Source organism: Rhipicephalus microplus, chromosome 10 (assembly GCF_043290135.1).
Source record: "Rhipicephalus microplus isolate Deutch F79 chromosome 10, USDA_Rmic, whole genome shotgun sequence".
In the NCBI taxonomy this organism is placed as follows: Eukaryota; Metazoa; Arthropoda; class Arachnida; order Ixodida; family Ixodidae; genus Rhipicephalus; species Rhipicephalus microplus.
The window spans coordinates 593,680-603,395 of record NC_134709.1 but is presented as its reverse complement, the minus strand read 5'-3'; the positions used below and the strand labels follow the sequence as shown (position 1 = coordinate 603,395).

At 48.1% G+C, this 9,716-nt stretch overlaps 2 protein-coding genes across 2 annotated transcripts; one reads left to right on the top strand and one right to left on the bottom strand.

Moving 5' to 3' along the window:
- Window positions 1-259: 259 nt before the first annotated feature.
- Window positions 260-4,438, top strand: LOC142774509 (uncharacterized). Its single transcript, XM_075874839.1, has 3 exons — window positions 260-635; window positions 1,539-2,232; window positions 3,407-4,438. The coding sequence occupies exons 1-3, from the start codon at window positions 430-432 to the stop codon at window positions 3,776-3,778; spliced, it is 1,272 nt and encodes a 423-aa protein (XP_075730954.1). The 5' UTR covers window positions 260-429; the 3' UTR covers window positions 3,779-4,438.
- Window positions 4,401-9,482, bottom strand: LOC142774508 (uncharacterized). The gene is made up of 2 exons (XM_075874838.1): window positions 9,313-9,482; window positions 4,401-7,915 (listed from the first exon to the last, which is right to left on the bottom strand). Exons 1-2 carry the CDS (start codon window positions 9,376-9,378, stop codon window positions 6,398-6,400), a joined length of 1,584 nt encoding a protein of 527 aa, XP_075730953.1. The 5' UTR covers window positions 9,379-9,482; the 3' UTR covers window positions 4,401-6,397.
- Between the last annotated feature and the right edge of the window lie 234 nt (window positions 9,483-9,716).

The window sequence follows — 9,716 nt, the reverse complement described above, 5'->3', positions numbered from 1 at the left end:
AAACCTAATAATTACTGGTGATTTTAATCTCTCACAAATAGATTGGTATCATTGGAGATATGGACATAGCTTGTCCTGTGACTTACTCATTGATATTCTGCTAAACATGAATCTCCATCAAGTTGTACATGAAAAAAAAAATCCAACTGACCCCGCTGCGTGAGTGCATGCGTTACCGACGCACCAAGCAAGCCGGCAGTGCTTCCGACTACAGCGCTATCGCTGCGGGATTTGGAATGAGAGCCAGCTTTGAGCGGCCGGTTTTCACACGTCGCAATAGACCATATGCGAAATTGCTTTGTGCTCTGGCAACACTGTGCACTTCGACCCCGTCGCCATTTTAATGTGGGCGAGCGGTCGACGGAAACGCGTTCGCTAGTACGGCCGTACGACTTCTGAACACCCGCTTCACTGCGCTGAGCTACTGCGATGGCCACAGCAAGACGTTTCCCAGTGCCCGAACATGTGATGTGGACAAACTGTTTAGAAAACTTGCCGCATATATCGAACGACACTGTAGCGGACCTAATAAACCAGGCGCCGACGTCATCCAAGCAGCAAACAAAATCTTATGCCTTCGCCGTGGAAGCGTACACCTTGCCGTCGTCGGTTGTGACCAACGCCTGTGACACAAGGTAGGTAAGCGACGTTTTGTGTAACCTTCTGAAAGCATGCAGTGCTTTTCCTTTTGGAGCAACGTACAAATAGTGCCGCCGATGTTAACGTCGTGCGGGCGTTCTCGGCGAGGTCGGTCATGTCACTGCGTGTTTCTTTCACTACGCGTGCTCACGTGCTTGGATAACTTGTCATTATGGCTTGGCAAGAGGAGGCTATGGTTTGGCGTTTATTTTTAGCACGTCCGATCAGCAGGCGTGGTCGCGCAGGAACTTCGCAGCTGTTCCGGTGGTGCAGTGTGCATGCCTTGAAGGACATCGCTCGTACTACGAAAACAGTTTTTTGCGCAAACAAATTTCGCGTCCGCACGTATGCATTACTGGTCTAATATTAATGTGCTGCCTTTACGAGTGCGCATGCTGCTTTGTATAAAACACGACGTACGCTAGTTTGTTCACTAAACATTTGGACTAAACGGGTCTACAAGGACAGCTAGAAAGAACGGAACTGATCCACCGCAAGTGTCAACGTAAGTTCACAGTGGGACTCCTTAAAAACCTGATTCATTCAGTGCATGTTGGTTTGGAGATTTTTCAGCAGCATTGGCATGTGGTTTTTCAACTCGTCAATAAAAAGCAGTGTTTTTTTATGTTCCACTAGAGGTTGTTCACATCGAAGCACTTCATGCAGGTTTTGTATCATTGCACTGTAACGTCAGCTGCGCAGGGGTTTTCCCGAATGACATAGTCATTACTTTGTGGAGAGTAGGTTGCATAACCTTGTTGCTTTGCATAAAGCTGTCATGGCAAGTGCCACGACAGCTTTATTCGTACTTGTGATATGGCACTCGGTAAAAAGATGACAAACTTGACTGTGTGCAGCTTACAAAGTTCTTTTTTTTGTTGTTGTTGTTGCTCTTACAGTCTCGGGATTGTCTATGCACGTGCCACGTGCTACCGAAGCCAGAAGAAGAGTGGGCGGCCGTACAAAGTCAGCTTGGCTTTAAAAAGCGACAGTGGAGCAGTGGCAGATTCCACTTGTGAGTGCCCCGCTGGGGCTGGTGGTGCCTGCAGCCACATTCTTGCGGCTCTGCGCCTCCTTGTTCTGCTGAAGCAGAAGGGCTTCAAAGAGGCACCACCAGAGCTTTCATGCACCGAGTTGCCGCAGCAATGGAGGCGCCCCCGACGACAAGGCATCAGGCCTATGGCCGTGCAGAACGTAGACTGGCGGAGTCCACGTGAGGGTGGCATGGGCATGCCAATGCCCGTGCGACTTTTTGATGCGCGGGCTGAGGAGCAAAAGGAGCAGCAACACCTTGAAGCGATTCATAGCCTGGGAGAGGACCTCCAGAGCCTCGGGACTTTCGACTTTGCTGCCATTCTCCTTGCTGCTGGGGGGCCGTCAGTGGACACAAAGCTTGGGCCTGCGCCTGCGGGGTCTGCACTGTCGTACCAGCAGGCAAAACTCCCTGCAGGCTTCACTACGTGGATGTCACCCAGCATTTCGCAAGGGGCAGCCACCGTGACACCAGTGCCAGCTTTGACTCTGTTTAGTGACGAAGCCTCACAGCCACCCTTGCCCGGCAGATTCACGGCTGAAGAATGGAGGGTGTTGACTGTAAGTGCAGTATAGAAAAGATACTTCTCTCTGCACTGGTGGAGTGTGTACCATTCATGCTTTTAACTGATTAGGTGGACCTAGATGTAGAGCACATGCAGCCTAGAAATATTCTTATGCAGTCCTCTGTAAAAAGAGAAAGCGAGAAAATTATGAATGCCCTATTTGCTTCCACCAAATGTTACAAATGCCAAGACAATGGTCCCAGTGATGATAGTGGTTAAGCAATTTTAAACTACAGGCAAACCCAGCACTAATGCTGTGCTTTATTTTATCAGTGCAGATCATTGCTTTATGTTCTACGCTTTGAAGGATGTTAAGCTGTGTGGTTATTAAACAGTCTCACTCATATGTGCTTCTACAGGCTAACATTTGCTATTTGCTAGCTTTACCACCCAATATCCGTATTTTGATTCATTTCAATGCATCAGTGTAATGTAAACCAAGACTTACACTTAATCGAACTTGGGGCCACCATCGATTGCATGTCCTCTGATTTTGTCAAACCTGCATTATAACAATAGAGTTTTAGAATAGGGATGACCGGGCGCTAACGCTGCGGCGGCAGGTGGTGGAACCCGACTCAGGTGCGCATTCATTCTGTGGTGCAAACACCGATGCCTCGGTTGGGGTGTGTGCCACTCTCAAGCCCAAATCTCTAGCTACTTTTGCGAGGACGACAAACACCCCGTTGTTGTTGTTTTTTTTTTATGTGCGCGGTCACCATCCACTGCATATGCCATTTTAAACATGAGGGGACACACGTGTGGACTTCTTTTTATTGTATTGCGCTTTGAAAACATTTGCAGCCTCATGAGCTTCTATATCCAAATGCAAAAAATATATGGAACCCTAGCTATCCAAGCTTTGCTTAAAAAAACGGGAACTGTGCTCCTCTCTTGCCTGTTCTTATTAAAAAGCACAATTTCATTGCTGCTGCTGTTCTGCCATTCATGCCATTGACTCTCCTAAAAGTGGCTCCTAAATCTGTCTTTTGATGACTGGCTATTAATCTTAGTGCAGCACGGAACCGAAAACAAACATTGGCATACCAGCTAGGCTGCAGGAAAGCTGATTGGGTCTTGCTAGTAGTCAAAGTACCGTGTATGCAAGCTCTGAGCCGTTAAAAGTTTCTAGCGCTTTCTCATGCTATATTTACTTCCACATTGTGCAGGAGATCCAGCTGTCACAAGAAGAAGCTCGGGACCTCGAGCTGAACTCAAGGCAGCAGCGGCTCAGTGAACGCTGGCGACAGGCACGGGCCAATCGACTGGCAGCGTCAACTTTCGGCCACGTCGTCAGGCGGCAGGCATGGACGGAGAAGGGCCTCCGTAACCTTATTGAGCCGAAGGACCTCACGCACGTCCGTCCGGTGCAATATGGCATAAGGAATGAGAGCATGGCCAAAGATAGGTATATAGCTGTCATGAACAGCTACGGGCACAATGTGTCAGTGCAGCATTGCGGCCTTGTGGTAGACCCTGTGTGCCCTTGGTTGGGTGCAACACCAGACGGACTCGTGTACGACCCGGAAGAACTTTCATAAGGTGTGTTGGAGGTCAAGTGCCCCCATTCTCTGAAAGACTCTGAGCCAGAGGAAGCGAAGAAAAGAAAGTTTTCCTTGGTGTTCGGGGAAAATGGTGAACCGCAGCTGGACAGAGACCATGAGTATTATGCTCAGGTGCTTGGGCAGATGGCCCTCACTGGCTGCTGGTGGGGCGATTTTGTCGTGTGTTCGGAAAAGTGGATTGGCATTGAGCGCATTTGGTTCGACAGGAACGAGTGGGAGGATATGCGCAAAAAGCTTGATGCCTTCTTCTTTGAGCAAATGCTGCCCCATCTTGCCAGGCGGTAATCAGTGAAGCTTCCAGATTTCGGCTGATTAGTGCGCCAAAGCTACACCTAACCTATGAAGCGTGCACAGTACCTGCACACCCTAGCCAAGAGGTAACTCGGTGCTACCTTCGTGCCAGAGGATTTTTCAATACTAAAAAAATAACGCTCCGAGCTTTACTTGCCATTTGTGCATCTGGGCAATACTGTGCCCTGTAATGGATGGTTGCAAATTGTCTTGGCTGCCTGGGCATCTTAACGTGCACCAAAATCTCAACGCAGAGAAGGCAACACAACATAATACCTTGAGACAAAAAATTTTCCTTTTGCGGACATGTGGAAATAAACATTGGCTGCTTTATTGTGAACCAAACATACACAGGCTGATTTCGTGCAAGAATTTTTTCAGATTCACTTTTTTCACTAGACTTCACATTGCCACAGCACAAGTTGTGGAGACCACAATAAGGAAATGAAAAATCTCATGCATCATATTTTGGGTAAAGATAAAAGATTGCATGCCATACCTATTATTATTAGACTCCCATCCAAGGTTTTTTAAGCAGTGTTTAATGAATCTTAGTACATACTTGCAGCATCCAGTTGTTTGTATTCATACAGAACTTAGTGAGCCCTTAAAAGTTTTGGATACGTCTAAGAGAATATAGATATTGTACGTGAGCTCACACTCGCTCGATTTAATCTTGAATAATTTAAAATCTCGCCGATGAAAGTTCAGAAAAACCATTTTTCAGGCATAGTGATGCTTTGCAACGCATCAGTTTGAGTGGTATTGCAGGAAGAGACGCAAACACAACGTAGCAGTTTTCTTAACCACATGCTACAGAGTCACAAGGGACATGTACTTTTGTGTTCCTGCACTTTTTTTTTTTTTTTGAAATAGAGAAGCACGCAGCGAGTGCGCCTTTCAAGCCATTCAAGGTGGACAGCTCCACATGTTTTAACATGTGATACACAGCGATACACAGAAGTGCTACGGCCACAAAAAAAAAAGCAAAAAAGGCAACGAAACATGCCTAGGGGGGGGGGGGGAGAAAAGCTATGATTGTGGGCCACATTGCAATGCTGCGAATTAAATTCTTATCTCATCCAAATAAGTTATAATGTACATGCTAGCACCACTCAATCCCTTTGTGAGCATTTTTTTTGGACTAGATTACTTAAAATTTAGTCTGTGGTAACCAAAAGCATGTCATGACTGGACACAACCACATCTTCTGCCATTGAGCTGTACATGGACAAAACAAAACCAGTTTATAGTCAATCTTTGCAAGATTTGTTACAATGAGAGTCAACTTGAGGTAGGGTAACAAACACAACACAGTATATGAACAATAAGGAAGGATTACAAATGAGCGGAGAAATAATAATAGAGCTTGACAAAGTACTGCTGTGAATCCAGGTTCGGGAGCCTTTTGGTAGCGTGAATGGTGTCCGGAGATGACCAGGAAAAAAAAATTGCACAAGTATTTACACGGTGAGTACAAGTTTGGTGGTTACGTCTTTGAACGAATCACACAGTGAGCAACAACTTAACAGCGCACAACATTGCCTTCTTGCTCAAGGCTTTTTGTTCGCGCACGTGGCGCCCCTGAGTGCTCAAGTCACACAGCTGCAGATTACCAGTTTCACGGTCCGTGCTGTCATCTCCCTTTTGATCCTGCAGTCATCCTCCATTTGTGGGCTCATTTCCTGGCCGGAGCAGCCGCTTTTTGGACTGAGGCGGAAAGTGAAATTGCCTGCGTGTTTGAGACTTCAGTGCACGTTAAAGACCCCCAGGTGATCAGAATTACTCCGGAGCCCTCCACTACGGCGCGCTTCATCGCCTGTGTAGCGTCGGCACGTTACACCTCACAACCAGTCAATCATCAGTTGTCGGTGCATTAAAACGTGCCAAGTGCTGTGTGTTCTTTTAGATGCGGAGCGTAACTGCGAATTCATCTTAGGCTTGGGCTCTGTCCCTCCATAGTCCGTCGTCCGCACGCCACCTGCGCATGCGCTCAGGAAGACGCCGGCAACACTGTCGCTCCAGGAGCCATCTCATGGTCGGGGCTCGTGCCGGCCCAGGAGGACACCAGCAACACTGTCGCTTCAGAGCTTTTAAAGTGGAAGCGGGCTCGTCTCGTGAAAGCAAGTGTGTGCGCTGAAAAAAAAAAAAAAAAAAAAAACTCTTGCACTTCATTGGTGCATTGCAAAAATATATACTTTGTGATAAGTCGCAAAGTGCTGTTCAGATGGAGCCCCGTTACGCTCCGCATCCTTCGCAGGAATCCTCTCGTGGGAAAGGGCGTAATTTTTTAGCTTGCCACATCTAAGGCTCTTGTTGCGGTTTGCCACTTGACTGTTGCATGAGAGAAGACTGGAAGTTGCTCAGGATTGCCGTCACAGTCCAAATTTGGTTAATCAGTGGAGCCAAGGTTAACGGTATGGGTCTATCAAAAATGTGGAATGCCTTTATCCGCTGTATCCGCCGCTCCACGTGTATCCGCAAAGCAGCAATCTCCTTTGTAGATTTCACTTCCTCAGGTGAGAATGTGCCACCCTTCAGGAACGGCGGCAGGTTCAATTTCACTCCATTCTTTTCCAAGAGATCTTCGATGCGAAAGCCCTTATCTGCCATAACAGCATCTTCGTCGTCAAACTTCAAGTCTAAAAAACCACTCCTAATCACACACTCTCTGTCTGAGCTGGATCCTGTGAAAAGCTCTGACACAAAGGCGACAAGGCCATTAGGCAGGACGCCGATGAGTCCCTTGAATGTGTTGCTCGACTTGTATGGGGAGTACGTTGTAGACTGTAGGGACAAGGATGATGGCACCTCGCACTGTATTTCCGTGGCGTCCAGGATTACTCGAGTCGATGAATACTTTTCCTTAAACTCGGGTGGCATTGTAGCATCTACAATTCTTCTAGGAGCCCACAGAGGTAACAGGCCTAGTTTGGCATACAGGAAGTTAATCCACGATGTGCATATTCGGGACACGGTTGACTGGGCAATGCAGAACCTGTGAGCCAAATCATCTTCAAACAGGCCGAGGTGCAGTCGGACTAGCACCAAAAACAGCTCATTTTCCGTGCTTAGTTTTCTCTTCCGCCCTCGCGATGATCTGGGTTCACTGCTTTCTGTACGTTCTGAACGTAGAACGTTGCACCCATCATCACCGGGGTTCAAGTAGACCAGAAGTTTCTTGAAATGGTTGTAGCTTGGCAGCCCAGTGTAAAATAGCATGTCTTCGTCGCAGTCCTTGAACCGTTCCACTGTGAAGGGAGCCGTTCGTTCTCTTTCAGCAGCAAGTTGGCAACTCAAGGACGCCTTTTCGAAGCCCAGTTGCCTGATGATCCCTTTTGCAGCAACAAGCAGCTCCTTGATTTGGCAAAGCTCGTCTCGGAGCCGCGCGATTTCGTTTTTTTTCTGTTTTATCGTTTCGGCCAAACGTGCATTTTCACCTTCAAGTGAGCTGTTGAGCCTAGTGGGTTCCTCTAGAACTACCGGTGCTGCCTTCACTTCATCTGGGCTATGCATAAGCTCATCGCCTAGCACTCCTAGGCCTAGAACCGGGTTTTGGCTTCTTACTTGTGGTGAAGCACGTGGCTTTGGGGGCTTCCGTTCTTTCTTTTCCTTGGAAAAAGCAAAAACTGACGGAACTGCCGAGTCCCGAAGGAGGCTGCGGCCACTCACAACGCTAGGTATAAAGTCCGATGACCTAAAATGCTTTGAGCAGACCTTCGTTGACTTGCCGACTTGAAATTCCGGGCCTTCATCCCTCTTGATCGCAACAATCCACTTCTTGTATATCATTGCATCTTTCAGAAAGCGGTGGAAGGATACCTACAAGATATAAGCAAACAAACATTCAGTGCGACGTCATGAGCTAGGTTTCTCTTAGCTGTTTGATTGTTGTTTACAAACACAGGCACTATCACAAATTCATCTCACAAAGAATAGAGGTCACACTAATACGTGCATTGCAGGACTAATGATGCACTTGTAGTGTGACCCACCCCCCTCAGTTTTTTCTGTGCACACTCCCCTTTTCTAGCAGCCTTTCCTAGATATGGCCCTTCACAGCAAGCCTTAAGAGGCATTAGTCACTTGTGGACACTGGGGGGAATTTAAATCAGTTATTTTTTATCTCCAGGTAGCTTCAAAGGTTTCTATGATCTGCGAGTCTAAGGCAGCCAAAAGGCAGAATACCGTACAACTAAGTTATGGCTGCCTCCACAGCTGTATGTTTGATAATGCAACATGAAACATTTTTCAGGTGAGGTGAGTTGCAACACAACTGAGCCGAAGAGACTAAAATGCAGAGAATGAATCCCGTCTCACGAATAAATGGAACTGCCGCGCTCTGAACTCATGCAGAACGTCATTCAGTCAAGCCCTGGCGATACTCATGGTGCCAGTTTTCCAAACCTACGGCAGCGCGCCCCGCTATCTTTTCGATTTTATTTCGTTGGTAAAGGAATATCGGTGAGAGAGGACCGAATGGAAAAGTTGCGTCCGCGCACGTTGGGGGAACTGAAGTTAAGCGCCTGAGCAGATACTTTTCTGTTCGAAAGTGGGCATAGCCCTCATCTTCCGAATGACAGTTTTATTGCTGCGCGGTGACCGTACTTGGGGACACAACGGAGCCTGAACACGGACAAGCAACCGAGTTGCCTTTCTAGGATGCGTGTACGGCATGTTACTCGGAGTAGCGGAAGCTCTACACGTCTCTGTGCGCAATCACCTTCAAAAATAACATTTATACGTCGTCTACCTACATGGTGTAATCTCATCACAAAACAGCCCGTCCTAACACTTCGGTTCTATCACACTAGTTACCCCAACAGCAGCGGCGCACTCTCCATTCGACTGCAGAGAATCACCGGGGCTCTTCGATTTACCATCTCGGACTCGCCGCGGGTAGTCCGAGGATTCCCCGAAGCCATAGGGAAATTCGAATGCCGGACAGCTTCTCGGCGAGTCCGAGACGGTAAATCGAAGAGCACCACTGTCGTGGAGAGGGCCGACGTAGTGAAAACACCTAGCCGCAAAGCTGACAAACCTATAAAAACACGGCCTGTCTGAGTAACACAGAAAAATAGTTAGTCCTGCATTGCTCTCGTGCAGCCCGTGCACCGCGGAGATTCATGCAACTTAGAATGTGCCCATACAGCTTCTGCACGCCATACCCTGTTTTGCGTTTAAATGATCGTTGCAAAAACGTAATTCATGCCACATACCTTTCTCCCATCGCTGTCTGTGACTCCGCGCTGCTTGCACAGCGGTGCACAGCAGTGTACTGGCATTTCGCCAGCAAAAAAAATCTGACTGCGACAGTCGAAGCGTCGAAGCGCGTACGTTCCGTGGTACGCTCGCACGCGGGTCGCCCGTGCGTAGTGGTCGAGCCTCGCCAGCATCAAAATGGCGGACAGGGTACCTGCTGCGTTCACTAGATGGCGCTGTTAATTTCGCATATTTCTCTCGCTCGCTCGCTATTCCTCCGTGTGTGTTCGCTCTGAGTGGTGTGTGTGCGGTGTGTGATGTGTGTGCTGTGATGTGCCGCTCAGGTGAATGTCAGCAAGTTCTGCCACCCGCGGGTGCGGGGATTGTCTCGTCGGGCCTCAGCGACCAACGGGATACCATC